At 32.9% G+C, this 22031-nt stretch overlaps 1 protein-coding gene across 1 annotated transcript in view; it reads left to right on the forward strand.

The window, feature by feature from the left end:
- The first annotated feature begins 19477 nt into the window (after nucleotides 1-19477).
- LOC140749552 (ATP-binding cassette subfamily G member 4) overlaps nucleotides 19478-22031 on the forward strand; it is a 71361-nt gene continuing 68807 nt past the window's right edge. Inside the window, exon 1 of the mRNA XM_073082638.1 lies at nucleotides 19478-19865. Coding sequence (XP_072938739.1) covers nucleotides 19640-19865 — 226 coding nt within the window. The 5' untranslated portion in view covers nucleotides 19478-19639. The remainder of the gene's footprint in view (nucleotides 19866-22031) is intronic.

Here is a 22031-nt window from a genome sequence, read left to right on the forward strand (position 1 = left end):
GCAGATTTCTTAGGGTCATTATTTTTGACTGCGCTGATATGTTCCTTAATGCGTTGTGATATGGCTCGTTTTGTATACCCAATATACGAGCTACCACAACTACAGTCAACCTTATAGACCCCTGGACTGGTATGGAATAGTATCCTTGGGGGAACGAAGATAGGCCGCGAGCTTTTTAAAAGGCGTAAATATACTTTTTATGTTATATTTTCGATCTAAAATCCTCCCTATGTTATCCGTGACACCTTTCACATACGGGAAATATGCGGAATGCCTTTCTACTACGCTGGTGGTGTTATGATTCCGTTCAGTTCGTTTGACTATAGTTGCGTGGCCATTGAGACGCAGGACCTTCTCCAGGTGTTCCAACTCCTGCGTATCGTGAGTACCCGTTACATAATAAAATGTCTCAATTCCGCGATAATTTTAGTCTAAAATCATAAGATACTTTTGGATCTTTGGATCTTTGGATGGATTGGACTTTAGGATTTGGTAGGACCAATTGACCCATTGTAAAGACATTTAAACGGCAGAACACCATTTTTTCAATCCTTGTCATAGTAAAATAAATAGATAAATCCACCTACCTTGCCTTCCAAGTTGATCTCCAAACCAGGATCATGTCAGGTGTGATGTGCACCGTTGTCACGTTGCTCAATAAATTAAGCACAGCCTGGTCTTCCTGAACAATAGTCTTATTGCACTTCACAAAACACTCGCTGTAACACGGTCTCCAGTCACGGTAGCACATACAGAACGTCTGTATAAACTCGCCGAACGCAAGACGACGACTGGCCGCAAGGAGTGACATTTAAAACCAATTATGGCGGAATTTTTAGATCTACCCACCTTCATGTTGACAAAGATTAAACAAGTATGTTATGAATAATCGGTATAATATGATAATCTATTAATTTTTTGGTGAGAATTATAGGTATAATAAATTGTAAAGTTAAAAAAAAACTAAAAACGACACTTTTATAGTTAATAAAACTACTCGTAAAAAGTAATCATTGTTGCATAAACTTTATTGCTATAATTAACGGCATCTAGCGATACAATGGTGAACTTCGTAGATCGATAACAACATCACTTAAACAATTAGTAGTCAACACCAGACATACATACCTAGATACATATAAGTCAAATTAATAAACGCGTAGTAAAAAGACTTCATATATAAGTACGGAAACCACGGGCAAAAGTTTGTATAATATAAGGCCAAATCTAGGCTCTAAATGAGGGTTTCGTTCAAATGTATCCCATATTTTGACAAAGATTACTATGTAGGTATATTTTGTACGTAAAAATACCCAATATTATATCCAGATAAGCCCACAATCATATACAACAATCGCAGACATATTACAGAGAATAAATCATAACGAATATATTTCTGTCATAGTATACGCAGAAAATAGGACAATAATGATACAAATCGAAAAAGGAACAAAAAAACTAATTTAAAATATTATTACTGCTTAAATAATAATATTACTTATCTGAACTGCTTACAGAATATAAAATATACATATATTAGGTTAAAAAAACTGAACAATCGTGTCTTTAAATGTTTTTTTAGTTGTCATAATTATATCGACAAGCGATCGTAACCAAGATCAAGCTAAAATCTTACGTGAAGGAACCTACCTACCTATACGAAGTCTCCAAATTTGCACTTTAAAAACACATGAAGTATGGCTCTCTCTGTGAGGAGACCCAAGCACAGCAGTAGGACATCAACAGGTTGATGACGACAATGACAGCAAGCAAATGTTACGATGTACTGTGATTTGTCATATGATATTTCATCTGGATATAGCGATAGTATCTATCACAGGTCTTAACATCAACCGAAGAAAATAATATGTTTATGGATTTCTCGCTAACATTTTCTTTACTATCTTAAAAATATTTCTAAAAAACTCCTATAATATATATACATATATAAGGAAATCTAAGCTTAAGTATTTATAAACCAAAATCACTTTAATAAGTTTAACGAAAACAAACGCCGCTCCAAATGAAGTTTCAGACATTCCTGCTGACAAGTTGAGGTAGTTAAAAAGGTATAAAACAAATGGAAAACGCGAGCAAATTCTTAAGTATTCGAAAGAGAATTTATTTCCTTCGCCTTCCTCTGATTTAGTAATTTATTATGTTTGCCTTCTGTTTCTGTACTAAATCAAGTTTCGAATATTACATGTAAAAAATGCTTACAATTCGCTTTGCATTTCTCGTATTGCGTATGAAGCTAATGTTTTAGAAATAGTTAATTACGCTTAACATAAGCTAAAATTTCATAGATCAAATTAAATTGTACATAAAGTCTAACTTTGCGTCCTCATAGTCCGAAAGTACTCAGGATTATATTTTGATACCCGTGCTTAACCCGACGGCAGATGGTAATTTTTCCAGCGTATATATGTACCCATGTAAATGTATGTTTCATTCTTTGGCACCCCTACAGCCCCAGGCTTGACGGTTGCTAACATATAAAGCATCGTTAGATTCATCTAAATTGTGGGAGTAATATAGGCTACCTTTTTCAGTTAAATATTTTTAAACTGGCCGGTTTTTATTTTTATAATAATTACTAGTCTGATATACCTATTTTCATTTTTACATTTTTCCTGCAATGTATCTGTTCATATATGGGGGTTAGTAATATAATTAATATGTAAATGATTGCAATTCAACAATTAACTAATATTCAAGTAGGACATTATTTGAACTGTACCCTTACCATGAGTTTTTACGTTTTGACGAATATGTAAAATTTTGGGATGTTTTGAAAACTCATGGTAAGGGTTCTGGTTCCGCCATTACAACGCCAGTTATACGGTATACAGCATTATATACTCATTTTTTTATTTGTCGCCAGAAAGAAAAAAAAATGAAATATTTGATAAATTCAGAAAAATCTGACATATGTTAAAACGTCGTGCACAAAATATCTGTACAATATTTAAAACTGAACATTTTGTCCAAATGTCCGCAAAAAAGAAGGGCATTAGCGCTGTCAATAAAACACATTCGCGAAATGTTTATTCATCTCGTTTACTTTTCGATTTGTTTTCCAATTGAAACGGTAGTGTCCAAAATATGCGATTTGTTTGATTACAAAGCTGAAACAAAGAGGCGCTAGATTGGAATAGAGTTTTGTTTAATCTAATTCATTGAATTTATTTAACGCTAAAGTACTACCGAGTACCGATCTTTCACAACTTGATACTTCCAATGAAAAAGTAACTATCTCAGATATAAATTGAAATAAAATCAAAACGTGACAACACAAACTAATTTAGTCCATTTAACTTAAAATGTTGTAAGAAAACTAAATCTATTTTGTAAAGGACAAGTTTATTAGTCCCTATGGCAGACTGCTCCACAGATAACCCACAAATGTTTAAACTCCGAGAACTTAGTTAACCTGTATTGCAACTTGCAAGTTTAACTAACCCAAGTCCATCTCAATTCTTATTTAATAGAGTCCGAATCCTCAACCCTAACAAGAGAAGTTTGAGCGAAACTTGAATAGTTTAAAATGTTTTACTTTATAATATGTATTGTATGAACTTCGTTAATTAGCAGTGATACGGGTATATATATATATATATATATATATATATATATATATATATATATATATATATATATATATATCGTACAGACGTATAAGCAGTGATAGAGTAGTGGTTAGAAACTCAGCTCCAAATGGGAAGTCTGGAATTTGAAACCAAGATAAGCACCTATGATTAGTGAAAGTTGTGTGCGTATTAGACATTATTTATTATCAATTGTTTAAATAATTTGCTATTTAAACGGTGAAGGAAAACATCGCGAGAACGCCTATGCGCCCGAAACATAAAAAAGGATCTCAAAGATCAATGTTACAGCGCGGTGGATTATGGCTTAATAAATTCCTCTTACTCTGAGAGAAAACCTATGCCCAGTGGTGGAACAGTAATGGATTGACGACGCTTTAGAAATGCATCCCTTGTTAGTTAGTAGGTATACATATTATTCTGAATGTGGATCCAACGCCAGAACATTTTTAAGCAAGTAAAACACCAATAATTCGAATTATGATACATCTTTATATCGAATGCTCTGAGAAAGCTGTAATAAAATCACAAAACATACATACATTATATATCATATAACAATTTTTCACACACAATAGTGCATCTGTTCAAAACAGCGGCGAAATAGGCCTGAAAGATATTCATAATAATCTGATTTTTAGTCATTATATTTGTCAACCAATGGTCAAATAGCCTACTTATTGACAACATTAATATAAATATAATAGTCAATAACCATAATAAAGCCATCGACATAAATCATGTCATATAGGACGCATTCCATTAATAAATAAAACAGTAATGGACCGAGGCGTCGCCCTTGGGGAACCCTGAAGGAGAATTTGCATAATTTAATATGATACACAAACTCCATAGCGGAAGGATGATAACATATCGTGATTTGAACAAAACAATGAACTTTATCAGAATTTCATGAGCATGTAACGTAACGAAATCAAATAAAATACCCTTGAGTTACAATTTTTACAATTTACAATGAAACAGTGCGTTCTGTTCGATATTATACCCAACAAAAATTGATTGCCAATAAAATAATTATAAAATCCGTATATTATCTGTAGGTATATCAACTTCGAAATATTGCTTTTATTACGTACGATATTATTTTGTTTAACTAGCTTCATCTGCCTACATTGTAGGTATAATGCACAAATTCATATTAAATGTAACATTCATTTGTAATCTAAAATCATAATTATTCTGTAAGGACCTGTTTAACTATTTTTAAGCTGACCAAAAGCCCATACAGACAGTCTAACCAACAAACAAAATTACAAGCATAAATCTGTCTTAGCAAATTACATTAGAAAATGCTAGATATTTTAAAATCTAGAACAAAAAGATATTACTATTTAGGTATTATAAAAATGACATCCTTGAGAAAAACGGCTTGAGGAAAATTAAATTCAGTGACGACAAAGCCAATTAAAAACTATAGTTATAGTCGTCACAATTTAATAAGCCCATTTTGACACATGCCATCGCTAGGCTCTAAGCATGTGACATACAAATCGATAACCAAAGAAACCGATTTCTACGACAAATCAATTACAACCACACATCGTATCGTATAAATTACTTAATATTTTGAAAACAGAATATTTATTCTATATTTTTCTAAATCATCTAAATATTCAACAAAAAGGAGAAAAGAAAATAAATTCTAGTGTAATTTAAAAATTTAATCATTTTTAGAAGATGAAATAAATCATTGCTCGTAAACTGTATTTTTTTCGTTTTATCATTCACTAAGAAACAAAGTCTTGATAATTTTATTGTTGTTATGATGAAAAAGGGATAAATAATTAGTTTTTGGTAGTTCTAAGTTTCGATTATTTGAAAGTTAATCGATTATGTTTTCTTCCGAATGCTTTGAAGCAAAATGGGCCTATTAAATTGTGACGACTATAGTTCGTTAATGAATAGTAGACATTAATGAACATTTTCAAACGACGGTCTGTTGAAAATTTTCCGTTTTAATCGCCTTTGTGAATGATTTTGACGATTTGACCTCCGAATATTTTAAATTTGGATATGAGCAAGTATTTTAGTTAACCTGTTTTAATTTCAATATCAAATTATAGTAATTTGTTCTATGATATATGTGAACAGCTTGCACCAATATGGAACGCAGCAGGTATTCTTATTTGCTTGGTATGATTAGAGAAAAATAGATATACCCACTTAGCTGAAACTTTCCAATTTAGTCATCATTAGCCTTCGTCAGTGTTCTTCGATCAGTGATGACTTCAAAAAGGAGGTATTTCTTTGTCTTATTAAGTAGCTGTATATTATAGGGGACTTCATGTGCCTTTACTGTCTTTGCATATAATAGACGAACTCACACAAATTATAACGATCCCACACATCAAGGAGAAATTCTATACAATGACACAAAAATTACTACTATACAAATAGTACTACTACTACTACAGGTCAAATAGTACTACTACTACTAATTGACAACAACACAAATATTTACCTAATGTACAATGTACCTAATGTACCTAATGTGTAATGTACCTAATGTACCTAATGCTATACATAGGCAAAACATACATTGTATACATTCTGAAAACGTCTTCCATCATTTTCACGTTCTGGGCTCATTGACCCAGTTATACTAACAGAAAACCTGTGTTTCGACAACCTAGAAATTACTATTAAGCAGAGAGGTAATCAGTCTTTCAGCTAACAACTAGTCAATCAGTCAGGGCGAGCTAGGTTATCCATGATTCTCGACAATAATAGGACATTACAAGCTTCATCTTCTTTGTCAATATGTGAATGTCCCACTGCTAAGCACGAGTGTCCTCTCGGAGTGAGAAGGTTTATGCCGTACGAATTGGTGGACTTGACATATCTTTAAAAACTTTTTAAAGAACTCTAAAGCGTGTTGGTTTCCTCAGGATGTTTTCCTTCACCGTTATAGGAAGTGATAATTAAGTTCTGAAACGCACATAAGTTTGCAAAATCAGTGATACGTGCCTGGGATTTGAACCATAGCCCTGCACGGTTTATTAAACGATAATTACAATATATTTTTTATATTATAGAATTACCGAACCGGCATGAAGACCACCTGATTTGAAGCGGCTGAACACGCCCATGGACATGGACATGGACCCGATAGATACCCTACCCGAGGTAGGCCACAAATGCATTGCTAGCCATGAGGACTAATTTAAAACCCCATGGGCATGTATCCACTCTTACCACACCCTTCAAACAAGGACATAGCATTGCTGAACACATTTTTTAGGCAGAAGTAATATTTTAATATGTCCTGAAAAAATATCAAAAATCATGGTAACTTTACAAAAACCTTACGTGTAGGGGTGTTATTTTAATCAATCAAACCTACCTGTAAGGGATGTGAGGTAGCTGAAGTAGGAATATGCTTAACTAAGGCCACTCAATCACTTTTGGGCTTAGTGGGTGCCAATTTATGTTATCATAATGATCGATTAGAAAGTAAAGCACTAAAGAACTAAGTTTACATGTTTTACGTAAATGAGTTGGTATGTCTAGATTAGTAAATTAATCCACACAAATAGACTAGTGGCAGAAACTCAGCCTCTCGATCGAGAGATCCGAGGTTCAAATCCCAGGCATTTTCATTATCACTATGTTCCAGAGAGATCTTTAAAAAGTCTAAAAGGTTTGTGAAGTGATACCAATACCGATGTGTGTTATCAATACTCACTTGGCCATTGCGGTGGACTATGGGCTAATCCTTTTCATTGTGATAAGAGACCTGTGAGAGAGAAATAACGGGTTCACAAAGAAACAGATAGCCTGGCGTAAAATAGTTTTATTTATGTTTCGTTTAATAATCATGACTTACACCTGCTTAGTTACTTTTTTAACATTGTTAGATAATCGTGTCGGATATAGAGTTTCGCTGTTCGTGCGTTTTTTCCTGTCCAAAAACTGGATATTCAAGGAAAATTTGAAACAGGAATACTGACTTCAATTTGGAATAATTGATTCATAATAACGCCTTAGGGTGTCTCAACACTACATTGATATGAATCGCGCTTTGAAAACGCTTACTCAGTATAAGCACAGTATAAGGATTATACAGTATTTTATCTTCATACAAACGCACGAAACGCAAGCCACGCCTACTCGCCTCGGGCCGGTACTAACTCGGTACACGAACATTCGTGAATGTGCCACGGTGACGAGCGGGTGATGTGACGGTTTTGTAAGATATTTTGTTGTTTCAAGAATAATATGGCGAAGAAAAGTTATAGATTATATTGTGTTGTTTTTGGTTGCTTCAATTCGTCAATAACACATCCAGATATAACATTTTTTAAACTGCCTGGAAACTCCGAAAGGTAAGACAATTACAATGATTTTTATGTTAATACTAGATACTTAATCTACTAGGTACTACTAATACTAAATTAGATTAGTTTTTAATTAATACAATTTGATATTTTAAAAAAATACGTATGATTGTTGTAATTTTGGTTCAGTAGACAGGTGTCAGAGCTTGTTATTTGAGGTTATCCCTCTTCTGAATTAATAGAATAAAACTATTTCTTCGACCAATTTACAACTTTTATTATTCCCGCGCAACATAAAACTCGAAACTGTTGATAAACGAAGGGCTTGCTTGCACAACGCACGCGTCGTATTTATTCGTCGTCGCGCGGCGCAACAAAGGCTGAGGGCGTGGCTTAGCGGCCTTTCGGCACCCGTTTGTTCGCGCGATATGCCGCCGAGGGACTATTCTGAATGAGGTAATATAAATATTAGAAAATGAGAATTGATCTTAATTTATTTAGATCAATATTTTATTATCGTTGTATTATTTTAAGATCGTCAAAAATAAGAAACTACCATTTGAAAGGTATTTTCTTGATAGGTCAACACCTTTGTTTACATTTTGGACACCCAATTATGAATCGGAGTATAGATTATAATTAGAGATGCGCCGAATATTCGTTTGGTATTGGGTTTTCGGCGTATTCGGCATCTTTTTTGGTATATGTATTCGGCCGAATTATTCGGTTTTGGTGCCGAATATATTCGGTTCGAGTAGGTATGTCTACTTTCGTGTATACACGACACGGTACATAACTAAAACACAAAACTTCTTATGTAAGATTTATGTTATATTTTAAGTCAAAGAAATCCTATGATAATTTAATAACATAAAGCAATTAAACTTCAAATCAACATTTATTTTGAAACCTTAAAAGAACATATTTATTACTTACGAGCTGTGCCCCGCGGTTTCACCCGCGTTAAAAGTGTAAATACTCTGAAGTTTTCATGGGATTTAACTTTTTTGCGCTTATCCCTAATTCTTTTTCCAAAATTAATGTAGCCTATGTTACTGTCTATAACATCAGCTAATTGCCAGTGAAAGTCCCATCAAAATCAGTACAGCCATTTTAAAGATTAGCCGGAACAAACCAAATTTGAAATAATATTTTTTTCGTTATAAGTACCGTATGTACCGTATATTTTATATTTTCCTTTTATGTTATATGGTCTTAGTAAAATGTTGTTATTTTGACATTACAAACAGACACTTAAATTTTAATTATTTGTATAGATTCTAAAGTTAGTATAGTTAACATTTATTTTAAACCTCAAATCAGTATTTCTTTTTACAACTTAAATCAAAGTTTTAATGAACACAGGTAACTGGCAAATTGACAATAATGGACACTATAAAAGAAATATTAGAACCTGTTTACGCGGCAAAACAATGAATTGGTAAACCGAATCATTCGGCCGAATATCCAGTTCGGTGAAAGTTAAACCGAATAATATTCGGTATTCGGTTATTCGGTGAAACCACTATTCGGCGCATCTCTAATTAAAATTATTATTAAATATTGTATTAAATATTTAAACTAAATTTTGCATAATTTATGTTAATTTATAAGCTATCATATCGAACATATTTCATATTTTATTGTTGTAACTGTCAAGTACCCAATTATAAGAATAGTTTTTATTACGTAATATATACATATTAAAAAACATAACATGCATTTTCATTCAACACTTTCTATATAATTAACTATAGCATTCATTTGTATAAATAAAAAAAAACGTGCGGCACTCGGGAACTGCCGCGGTAAAGCTCTTGCATAGCATTTTTATCAACTTATGCAATTATAATTATATATTTAACAGATTTACGAAGGTATTGTATTGAATACAATATAATAGGAATATAAAAAAATACTAAACGCAATTTTAAGATTTCCGCACGGATTATAAAAAAATATGTATTACTGCCATCTGTTTTCAAGTTGACGAATTAAGGTGTTAGGAATTTTCGTTACGGAATTTCTCGATTCGGTCGCCGCGCTCAAAGCCCGCGATATAGCTATGCAATAGCTTAAAAATACAACATTTACAATCAAAAAATTAAAAAGAAAGTCAAGTATGCAGATGTAATTAAAAAACTGTAGGCAGGCAGCCCTAACGCGTTACCGTGCCCAGCGCAACCGTAGGTATCTAATTCAAGGACAGGGCCGAGTTAAATTACTGTATATCCTTATACTGTGGTATAAGTCATCACGTATATGTTATCATATATATATTATGGACGATTTGACGCGTATTAATGTAGAGAGACCCTTGGTTTGAATAAAAGTAATCACCAAAAAATGTTTTAGAATTGAGGAAAATGTTCAAAAAACTTACAAATTTTAATTACTTTTTAAATTTATAAAACTAAGTATTTAGGTTTTAGCTCGTCTTGAATATCAAATTAACTACTTAATAAATATTAGAGTACATACATTAAGTATAAGAATTATGGGTTGTGTTTTCAAGGATAGCATTGCATGGATATGTAATTATCTAAAGGAATTTTAATAATTAGGTTTTTCATGAATATAGAAGCATTGTCTATACGTGTATGACGTGTGTATGTGATTGTTCCAAATTATTCCATAACACTTTTAATGACATATGGCACATGAACATGACAGGAGTGTACATTTCAAAGCCATAAAACAAATTGGAAATGGTTTCTGTTATATCTTATTACTGTATTTTGTTTCAATAAATGTATTTTTACTACTGTTGAGTATAAGTATTCTCCCAGAAATATATTTTTTTCATGATAATTCACCTTTCAAAATACGGAATAGTAGTCTTCAAACAACTTTGGTATTAAGAACTCAAAGACATTTAGGTTTAATAGGACACGTTGTTTCCTTCACCTTTAAAACGAGTTATAAATAATATCTAATACGTACATAAATTCGAAAATTCTATGGAGCGTATTCAGGTAAGATTAAATCCTCGGGCTTACAGCGTAAGAGTGGCAAATCCATATCACTAGTGTCAAAGCAGTGTTAGCCTAGTTGGTTGAAACTGGCCCCCTCAATCGGGAGGTCTGAGGTTCGGATCCCAGGCCTCTGAGTTTATAGTTTAAATTTCTTCCTAAGTTTTCTTCCTAAGTCTTCCGAAACTTTAGACTTAAAGTTATTTTATAAAATATCGGATAGGGGCAAAATCAGTGCGGCGATCCTAATCCTCTCTAAGAGAAATCCGTACTCAGTAATAAGTTGCCGACAAATTTGTCACTGCCCCAGTTTATATCGTTATATTTATTATTTTTATTTATCATTGCTTTATTAATTTTATTATTAAAAGTAAACACATACATGAAATCATGATTAGTCATACATAATGGATTAGGCACACCTTGTTGTTTGAACATTGCAGAATTTTATGGCTGGTTATTACTATAAATGGCAATGGAGAAGCAATAACCTATTTTGACTGCTACGACCTTCGATCACTAATAAGAACGCTACGACCCGGTTTTTAAGGAAGCAAAAAAAACTTGTTTCAATATACGATTCAACTGAGTGTTTTTTTTTGCGAAATCATTTATTGTTATCTACGCTTACAGCCCCCAATAGATGTCCCTGTGCCGTGGGTGCCATGGACACACAAAGACAAATACATAAGCACCCAGACACAATAAAGACATCTAAAGGCATCATATAAATCTGACTGGAGATCTGATCTGATCGAAGATCAAACCCGGAGTCTTTGCGCGTCAAACCAGTATGGTGACCGCTTCGCCGCGGTCATCTAAGTAATAAATGCAGACCGCCTGTCAAGCATAATATGTATCACCGATAAAAACTAAATACAATGACTTAATACTCAATGTTAGCAAAACATCTGTAATTTACTTCAGATTAATCAGGTGAACTGCCCATCTACTTAAGTTAGATAATAGTAATAATGCCACATTGACATCCAAATTCAATTCTTAGTCAACTTGACACGTAAATTATGTATACTCGTCATAGATTAGTAAATTATTCACTCTTAACAAGAAAATGTAACCAGTTTTAACAATTGAAATTGTCACTATCATCTATTTTCGTGTTTGAAACACATTAAAAAAATATATTTTTATAGCATTTTAGAGCATTTACGAATGCAATGCTCTAAAAACTATTTTCGAAGAAAAAGTGCGGAGACTATTTCTCCGCACTTTTTCTTGTTCCTGTTTTTGCATCACAGAACTGCACATGTGGCATTATTCCTCGTAAATTACACCATGACAGCCATTAAATTGCTGACACATTGTCAGACATTGTCAGCCATTTAAGCCATTCAATGGCTTCTTTCAATTATGAGTTCAAGGTGGTGAGATATCTATCATCAAATCATTATGTAATATAGTTAAAAAAATCAATGTAGGAAATGTACAAAAGAGATAATATAGAATCCTTGTTGAGTCAGTACGAATTTATTCAGAGTCAAGTTCAAAATTAATGGTGGACGATGACATAATGATGACAACGTTTTTTGCCTTAGCAGCTGCGCGTGCATATCTGTGCATATCTGCTTTCTGATAAGATAAGTGTGTGGGAATGTCATTTGTAAGGCATTGTTTCTTTTGTTTGTTTTCATTGGTGAAATAAATAGTTCATTTTTTCGTCCATGGAACCAACTGTGGCTTTTAAATTATGATTTGACTTAATATTGTTTATTTTATTACATTTAATTACTGCATTAGTCCACTAAATGGTAAATCACTAGTCACTTCCGGTAATTCATTGTGTAATTAATAAGCATACAATTAGTAATTCATCAAATTAAATGTATTGAAATTGGATACAGATGCCTTACTACATCTGAAGACTAAGTCCGAATGTTTCATGTACCAAGTTACTTACTATACAAACTAAATCTTTGTTACATTATTTTATTTTACTTGAATTATTGGTTTATTTTCGCAGTTGTTAATACGAAACTATTAAAATAAATATAGTTCAAAAAACTAAAAAACACGCTTTTATGATAAAATCAACTAAAAAGTAGAAAATAATTTTCTATCTAGGAATCAATTAAGGAACAGTAAATTGTATAATTGTGAAAAAAGCGTGGAGTGCTCCACTTATCAATTTTCGAAAAGCAAGCGTGTTAATAAAACTGATTCAAGATACGGTGCGGATTTTTATTATTTATTTATTTCGAAGTATGCTACACTTCGAAATAAATAAATAATAAAAATCCGTTGTTTTATCAATAGCTCCTAAATCTAAACTTAACTAGATCTTACGTACCGTTGCATAACTGAATGAAGTGAATGTATTGCAATTTCGGCTAACAATTATAGAAATTAGTGAATGTTGCTCCGTGAAAGCAGAACGAACGAGTTTTAAAGGTGGTTTCGACAAACTGTATCAAAAGGTTATGGTAAAGAAAGTTGTGCGAATTATTTAATAAAAAATCCATGTTGTTGAAAATAAATATTATTCGTATGAAGAAGCGGTTTAGGAACCAGGAAACTAAAATCTAAAAAATAATAGTTTTACATAAATAGGTCAAATAAAACCACTTACGTTTATTATAGAAAGAAAAACCCGACTGTCTAAAAATAACTGAAAAGGGAAGTAAGTCTAGTGTAGCCTATATCACTTCGAAAAATTAAACAAATCGCGTCAAAGTACATATTTTAAAATACCAAGCTGTTTTGAGTCCAGAGCGTCCAAAACTTTTACATTCATATAGTCTGCGCCACACTGCTAGTCCGCTCTGAAGTTATTGCGCGCAGGTTTAGTTAGCATATACTCCGTAACGTAAAGTTACACTAATGCAACTATGTACCCGTGGGCGAAAGCAGGCAGCAGACAGGTGCCGGGAGGGGTCCCGCGCTGTCTTCGTCCCGCTAATATTCACAATTTGCTATTCAACGCGACTCGGTTTTATTTTCAGAGCGGACTAGCAGTTTGGCGCGAACTATACATGGGCTCAAAAACATTACTCTCCGCAGTACGGTAAATATTCATCCAGACGTCGATGTAGATCCTAAAATAGGTAAAAACCTATTTAATACATTCAAGATTGTACAGAATGGATAGTTGAATGTTAGGAAGGTAACTCATGAAATCAAACTCATCTTGTAGGTCTTGAAGTCATGTAATAATATAGTCACATAAACGGTACAGAGTAACGATATAACAATTATACGTAAGTAAGTTCACACTAGTGATTAGAAGTATTATAACTACACAAGTATCTCCGTTATTCGACTGCTCTTGCTGAAGTCTCCGACCAGAATGTCGCTCTCTGTTAATTCGAGCGCCGCCAAGGTGTCGTCCCCACTTCACCTACCCGCATCTGTTTTTAAACTGTAGTATCAAATGAGTCACTTATTACTTTAATGTAACGTTATAAAAATGTGATATCGTTAATATCCAAGCTTCTTATTAACGACGATAACATTCGGCCGTCCTGCTCACACGTTCGTCCTCGATCGTGTATGGTCTGATGCAAGAGCTGCAAAAGAAAACCAGTTGTTTAATGCCTAAGTCCAGAAGAGTTACACATTTTCTTGTAATACCGACTCGCACGTAAGAGGCCCGAACTGTTTATCAAAAACATGGCTTAAACTCTACGCATTTTCTTGCAATACCGACTCGCATGTAAAAAGCCCGAACTGTTGATCCGAACCAAGGCTTAAACTAGGTGATGTTCATATAGAATCACACTAGTTGTGTATTACCTAGGTTATAAATCTGCCCCAACAGTGTTCACCACGGATTTCTGTTGCAGGCATAGTTCATAAGGACTCTTTACATAAATGTCATATGCGCGACAGGTATTGAAGCGAATGCATTAGACCATTGTTAAATAATAAAACACACGGTTTAAACTAGGTGATGTTCATATAGGATCACTCTAGTCATGTATCACCGCAGTTTTTATACCTTGTTTACGATAACATTCGGCCAGTGCTCAACTCAAATTTACTCTAAAAATGCAATATTCACTCAATGTAATACATCCACCCAACATACATACATACATACACCCAACCATATGCATCACCAAGAGACACCCGCGAACATTACACTGCTCGAGGCATCTGCACTAATCCATCTTAACTACAGATAAATAAAAATCAAACTAAAAAAAGTTTCCTACACCTACAGTAATGACAACATCTAGCTGCCCACTTTACTTATGTCTGGATTCTAAGTCCAATAGTTAAATCTCCAACAACTATTGATTCGATAAAGTTACGCATCAGAATAACGACGTTTATCTTATTATTCCATTTCGGAATGCTCAACAACCTGTTCAATAACTGTTATACTGATAGATAGATAGATCTATAGTTGGCCACTAAATGAATCTGTGCGACTCAAAATACTATTATAAAATTATTTTATTACTACTTAGTACTTCTTTTAATTATTACAATGTTATTTTATACAAATAGTTGCCTTTCCAATGTACGTCTTTTATCAACTGATGAAGCAGTATCAAAATAATAATATATCGTGAATATTTGAAATGAATGATATCAAAGTTAAAGACTAAATAATGGTAAACTAACCATGAATTTCACACAATATAACACGTATAAGTTGTATGAACCCAATTTTTTTACGTTATTTATCACAAATTCAAATTATTTCTTTCAAAGTAGGGCCACATAACCCACTTTTGAAAGTCAGAAAGAAATTTTATTACATTAAATTGAATTTATATTCAGTTATAATAATACATACTATTACATGAATTTCAAAATTTAATTAACAAAGCAAAGGACCCATGCGTTCACGTCAGCGACATACTTGTCAATTGTGTATGGCTTAACTACTTAACTTTTTTTTTTTTTTTTATTTCACCAAAAGTTTTAAATTAAGATTCCCATAAGGAAGTTATAGTTTGGGCTATTTTACTGTAAAAGTTATGCATTATACTAAGGAAGATTTGCTAGACTTTACGCAAACGTCGTTTTTAAAAAAAAAATCAAATAATGTTATGGAAAGAATAAACACATTAAAATGGTCCGTTAATCTAAACGGAGTTTAAACAGACCTTGTCTTACATTGAGTTCCTCGGAAGCGGATTTTTTTTTCCGTAGGTAGTTATCAAACGGATAGTGTTATTGAATACACACTCGTAAACTACCTACCAAGAAAAATGACTTCAGAAACCGGCCATTATTTAACTATACTTATTTGTGTCTACAACTGATAAAAGATTTTTTTTTAAACACGCTTTTATTTTTGCCACGCTTTTATTAACTTGACCTGTATGTATGTAACGGAATATTTGAATTCGATTTTTACCTACTTTGAACGGTCAGATTTATTTAAAAATTTTGAAATACCTATGACATGACATGATTTTAATAATCTTGTCCGATTCTAATTTTGTCTCATCACGATCGTCAGATTTAAAACTATAACTGTTTTACATAACATGTGGCTCCTTATCAATCACAACCTAAAATTTCTATGACCTGAAAAAGGTCTATTAAAGTTGATCATGATTTTATACCAGCCAGCCAAACAAACAGTTAGTCAAACTATCTTATGATACACCTTATTACCGAACAATTCATATTTATTATATATATTTCAAACGCCTCGGCTTCACCTGACTTTTATATAGTTTGTAATAAAAATTATATTAGTGCGTAATATCTATATAGATTATATTAATATAATATGTATCATTTACAACCAACACTCTCAAGGAGATGCTCGATGTTTCTATAGAGAAAACCTAGACATGACGCAATTGTGAACCGTATGAAATTTATATGAAAAGTAAATTATTGTATAAGAAAATCCCATCGAAATGTACCTATGCTTTTATTTGATTACATTATTATTCATTTGGCTATGATATACATATAATAAGAATGAAATCTTCACGTGTTTACATCGAATATATTTGAAAAAGAAAAATTGTCTGTCGGTTTGTATATTTGAAAATGCATTAAAACCAAAACTACGAAGTCGATGTCAAAAGTATACATTTTTTTTTAAAAAACATTACATGACCAGGTAATGGACAATTCCAAATTACTAACGTACTCCGTGATCTTGACAGAGGGCATTGTATAATTCAAATTATATTTTGAATCCACATGAACAAAGTCGCAGGCAAGACTCGTTTTAAAAATGCAATTCAAATTATATTTTGAATCCACATGAACAAAGTCGCAGGCAAGACTCGTTTTAAAAATGCAATTCAAATTATATTCTGACTCCACATGAACAAAGTCGCAGGCAAGACTCATTTTAAATATGGTATACAAGAGACTATCTAAATTTATGTAGGCTTCAGTGACCGTTTCTCACTTAATACGTATAATAACTTAATTGCTGTAACTTGTAAATAGAACTAAGCTCAAGTTATAAAAGCATCAATTTATTATTATTATTATTATTATTTTACTTAAAATAATTTATTCTCAATCCCATACAAAGTGGATCCCGTTTATCATTTCGTAAATGGCTCACATAATTAATAATATCGATAGTCTAAGCGTCTCAACGTTTAAGGTACAAACTTCATTTACCAGTATTAGATAGTGCCCAATTTTCAAACCAAAAGGACGTGTAATGTGTCAAATTCAAATTGAAATTTAAAGATTTAAAATTACGAGATGTAAAGAAATATTAATACAAAACGAAACGTTGCATACTAAATTTAAAACAGACATTTAATATTATGTATAAGTGAGTCAGTCTGAAGTAGAATGGGAGATAAGAGAGATATTTTTATATATAATATTCCAAAGACCGCTGCGCATAAGTTTCTCAGTTTTCTTATAGATCATTAACTAATGTGCATTTATACTTTATGGGAGTCAAAACACAGTAGTACACAGTACTGCGTGAATTCGCCTAGAATTGATGGAAATCTAAATTTGGCAACGTACGTATGCTTCTTTCATAACAATTACGTATCAAGTATATGAAATCAAAAGGAAACTTTCATTGATTTATAAAATGAAAATGCGAACAATGTAGATGTGAATGCAAGTTTATTTTTAAATATAGTCAATTAATATCCAAAAAAAAAAACAATAAACCTTAAACTCATTTACCATTTCCCTCCTGGGTACACTCAGCCACTCAATACCGTGGTCGTGATACTTTTTTGCAGGCAGTTAAATATGTACCACGTAGATATTATACATTTCTGTACAATTATGAATAATCAAAATTTTGCAACTTAATAAACGTGTCACTTATATCAAGTAGGTATACTGTACTCTGTAACTGCGTTTGTTGCTACCGCATAGTCCCTTCCATACAATAAAAACAAACGCATATACGTAAACCCCGTTTGAAACATTAAAAGTTATCAAAAATAAATTCAAATCTAACCTGTATGCAATTTCTGGCGTACATTAGCCTATATTAACAACCATTAGGTTCCCATATCTATAAAGCCTGACATTTAAGATTAAAGATCCTTAAAATATTTTCATAAGTACGTGTATTTCTATATATTTCAAAGTAGGTGTAACTTTAGAACAATTAGGATTTACTTTTTACACCACAGAATTTAACCAAATGGACAGATTTACCACAAGAACTGCCTTGCAAAATTACTTTTAGACACTTCTTCACAGAAAATGCACTTATTTTGAAGTAAACACCTCAGTTTACAATGTTAACAAGTAATTTGATAAGAGTAAAGTTTGTTCACAAAATTTAAGTATATCATTTTCAGAGGGTATTAACATTTCATTGAATTACTAGTCTCAATCTATCCATTTTCTTAATTCAAATGAGTTTTCCCTTACATCAACGACATTTATCTACCCCCATTTTTACTTATTCTACCAAGATGAATTCACATATGACATAATAATGTTTTAACTCACGGTTTTTATTCCTGTGTCAAGTATGTTCGTACTTACGAATCGCCGTCCATGATTGTGAGCTGGTTCTTGTACACTTCTGATGAAATCAAACTCATCTTGTAGGTCTTGAAGTCATGTAATAATATAGTCACATAAACGGTACAGAGTAACGATATAACAATTATACGTAAGTAAGTTCACACTAGTGATTAGAAGTATTATAACTACACAAGTATCTCCGTTATTCGACTGCTCTTGCTGAAGTCTCCGACCAGAATGTCGCTCTCTGTTAATTCGAGCGCCGCCAAGGTGTCGTCCCCACTTCACCTACCCGCATCTGTTTTTAAACTGTAGTATCAAATGAGTCACTTATTACTTTAATGTAACGTTATAAAAATGTGATATCGTTAATATCCAAGCTTCTTATTAACGACGATAACACTCACAAGCATTTTATTAGGTATGTATGAGGACCGGTTAGGTATGTAATATTATGAAACCTTAAACTATACAATAATGGTAATTTTAAATACAGTGTCTCAAATTAATCGCAAAAATTAGTAGTTACGCCCACGGCATAAAGTTTAACAATAGAGATAATATTCTAACGCCTGTGTAATATAAACATATTATATCTTAAAATACAAACACTTTTTGAATGTTTATCACAATAGGTAACACGTGGCTGTAGTAGACTAAAACATTGCGTGCCTTCAGTGATGGATCCCTTGCATAATATTGACAAGCCAGTCCGTTCACGTCGCTCGTATAGAATGCGCGTGCGCAACGCGTAGCTAAAATGACCGCTTATCGTCTTTAAATACGTCACGAAAATTGTGAACAAGTGTTAGGGATTTTGTACGTAATAAATAAGTATAAACATATAATTTTGAAAATGTCGAATGTCCCGTTGGTACGTCGTGCGATTGCGGGGGCGGCGCTTGCGCACACATCCACAACTGATCCCAACCCCATGCCGATGGACTCTCAGGAGGACCACTGGACCCCGGCTGCATTGGAGAGGGCTGGATCCACCCTCAAAGCCCTGAATCGCATGGCAAAAAGACCACCAGTTAACATACTTTTCGAAGACGTTATCTATACAGTCAACTCGCGAAAAGGTTAGTGAAAATATTATTTAAACAGAATAATCAATAGTTTTAGGTTAAAACTTTACTGATATACATATTCTATATTGGTGGAAAAGCCTTCGCGATTCCACTCCAGAGACTCCACTACAACTTGTTATACCCTCCAACAGCAATGCTCTGGTTTTAAACATTCGGTCTGAAAAGAAATAATACATAAACATTGTTCAGGAGTTTCGAGCGCGATATTAATAATGGTATAAAACCAAGTGGGTATTATGAAATAAATAGTATTGAACCATTATACTTTTAACTTCTATAACCGTCATTAATCTCACAAAACTTATTTTGGTTATTTTAATGTTAGGTAGAAATCCTCTTTATTTTCAACATTTTAAATCAATATTTTTTCTACTTTTTATAACAGTTTTTCATTAAAAAAGTTGATCATTAAAAAATGTATAAATACAAATGTCCATTTATTTATTTTTTTTTAATATGAGAGTAGCAGACGAGCATGCAGTCCACCTGATGGTAAGTGGCTACTGCCGCCCATGGACATCTGTAATCAACCCCAGATAGGATTAGATATTCCTACCTGAGGTCGGCCACAGATGCGCCGCTACCCCTGAGGACTAAGCTGGAACGCCTCGGAAAAGTCTATCTCCCTTACCACACCCTTCAAACCGGAACACAGCAGCGCCTAACACTGCTGTTATTAGGTAGAAATAGGTGTGGCGGTGGTGCCGCCGGAGTCGAACCACAAAGGGTTCTACCACCTTCAAATTCTCTATTTATCATGGTTTAAGAAATACCTAAACCCTTCAACAGACGGACAGCAAGTTTAGTAATAGGATCCCGTTTTTACCATTTGGGTAGCTACTCGTATCAAGAAACCTAGCTTAAAATATTTTACTTTGTAATTACTCAACTACTTTTACAGAGTGACCGTAATCGATTGCATTACATAAGAATATTGATTAACTATTATCATTCACGTTAAATATAAATCCACCTTTAAATTATATGTAAATTAAGTTAATTTATGTAACTTTCATTCAGTCTTTAACAAATAGAGATTCTGGTCTTATGTTTATAAAAGTTGCTTCACATTTTTTAAAATATGGGATTTCATTTTATCTTCCATTTGATTTTATCATTCACAAATAAAGTTACACAATTAAATTAAAATATAATAATATGTCTTTCAAAGTTTTTTTTTTTTTTGACAGTTATTAAATATTTATAACTATTTATTATTTATAGGCATTTAAAGGTCCACAGACCTTCTCGACTTCAAATGGATTTACAAATACTAATTTTAAAATAAAATTTTACAAATTCTTTTAAACTCGATTTATCGCCAAACAATCAGATTGCTAAAAAGAGACGTGTAGAAAATCTTGGCGTGTTAAATTACTAATTGGATGATTTCCATCCTCTGATCCCTATCTATACTTTCCCTGTACCTATCAGATAAAAAAAGCGCGTTTATTTTTGTTTTCAATTAGGAATACCTTTGATATGCCACCTGGCTAATAAAATACACAAGTTGTTTCTAATGAATTTTGGAAAAAATAAAATAACAATGACCCACGAGCACTTTTTTATATGTGGTCACTAACGCCCATGGGCATTAGTAATTTAACTCACATAGATTAAATTAATCAGCTACAAGTGCATTGTTTTTTTTTTTTTTGATTTCGTGATAATTACCTAATACGAAACATATTTAGGAAAAATAATTCGAGTAATCGTGTAAAACTGATTGTGTTGAATTGATTGATGTGATTGAGACCGCACTACAAGCATTAAACCATATTATTATGACATATCTCCTGATTATTAATCACAACTGACTCTCAAGATAACAATAGGTATACCTGCCAGATGTCGCCTCACGCAAAACATTTGTAATGCCGCGAGCGTAACGACAGGCACATAGCTGTCACAAGTATTAAGATCTGTTAAACTCATGATCAATATATGTCTATCTATATATATGCATGCAGTTCATCTGACGCCAACGGTATCTATCCCTTGCGCCAGTAGACTGTTGTAATTAACTCAAGATAAAATTTCAGTCCTGATCGAGATCGGCCATAGATTAAGTTCGAATATCATATTATGAGTGTTTCTTTCTATTATCCTTACAACTGGGATACTACAATGGTTTGCTGTATTAGGTAGAAATCCGGT

The sequence above is a fragment of the Epargyreus clarus genome, unplaced genomic scaffold, assembly GCF_041222505.1.
Source record: "Epargyreus clarus isolate Ecla_fem2 unplaced genomic scaffold, WU_Ecla_fem_2.2 ptg000018l, whole genome shotgun sequence".
Taxonomy (NCBI): Eukaryota; Metazoa; Arthropoda; class Insecta; order Lepidoptera; family Hesperiidae; genus Epargyreus; species Epargyreus clarus.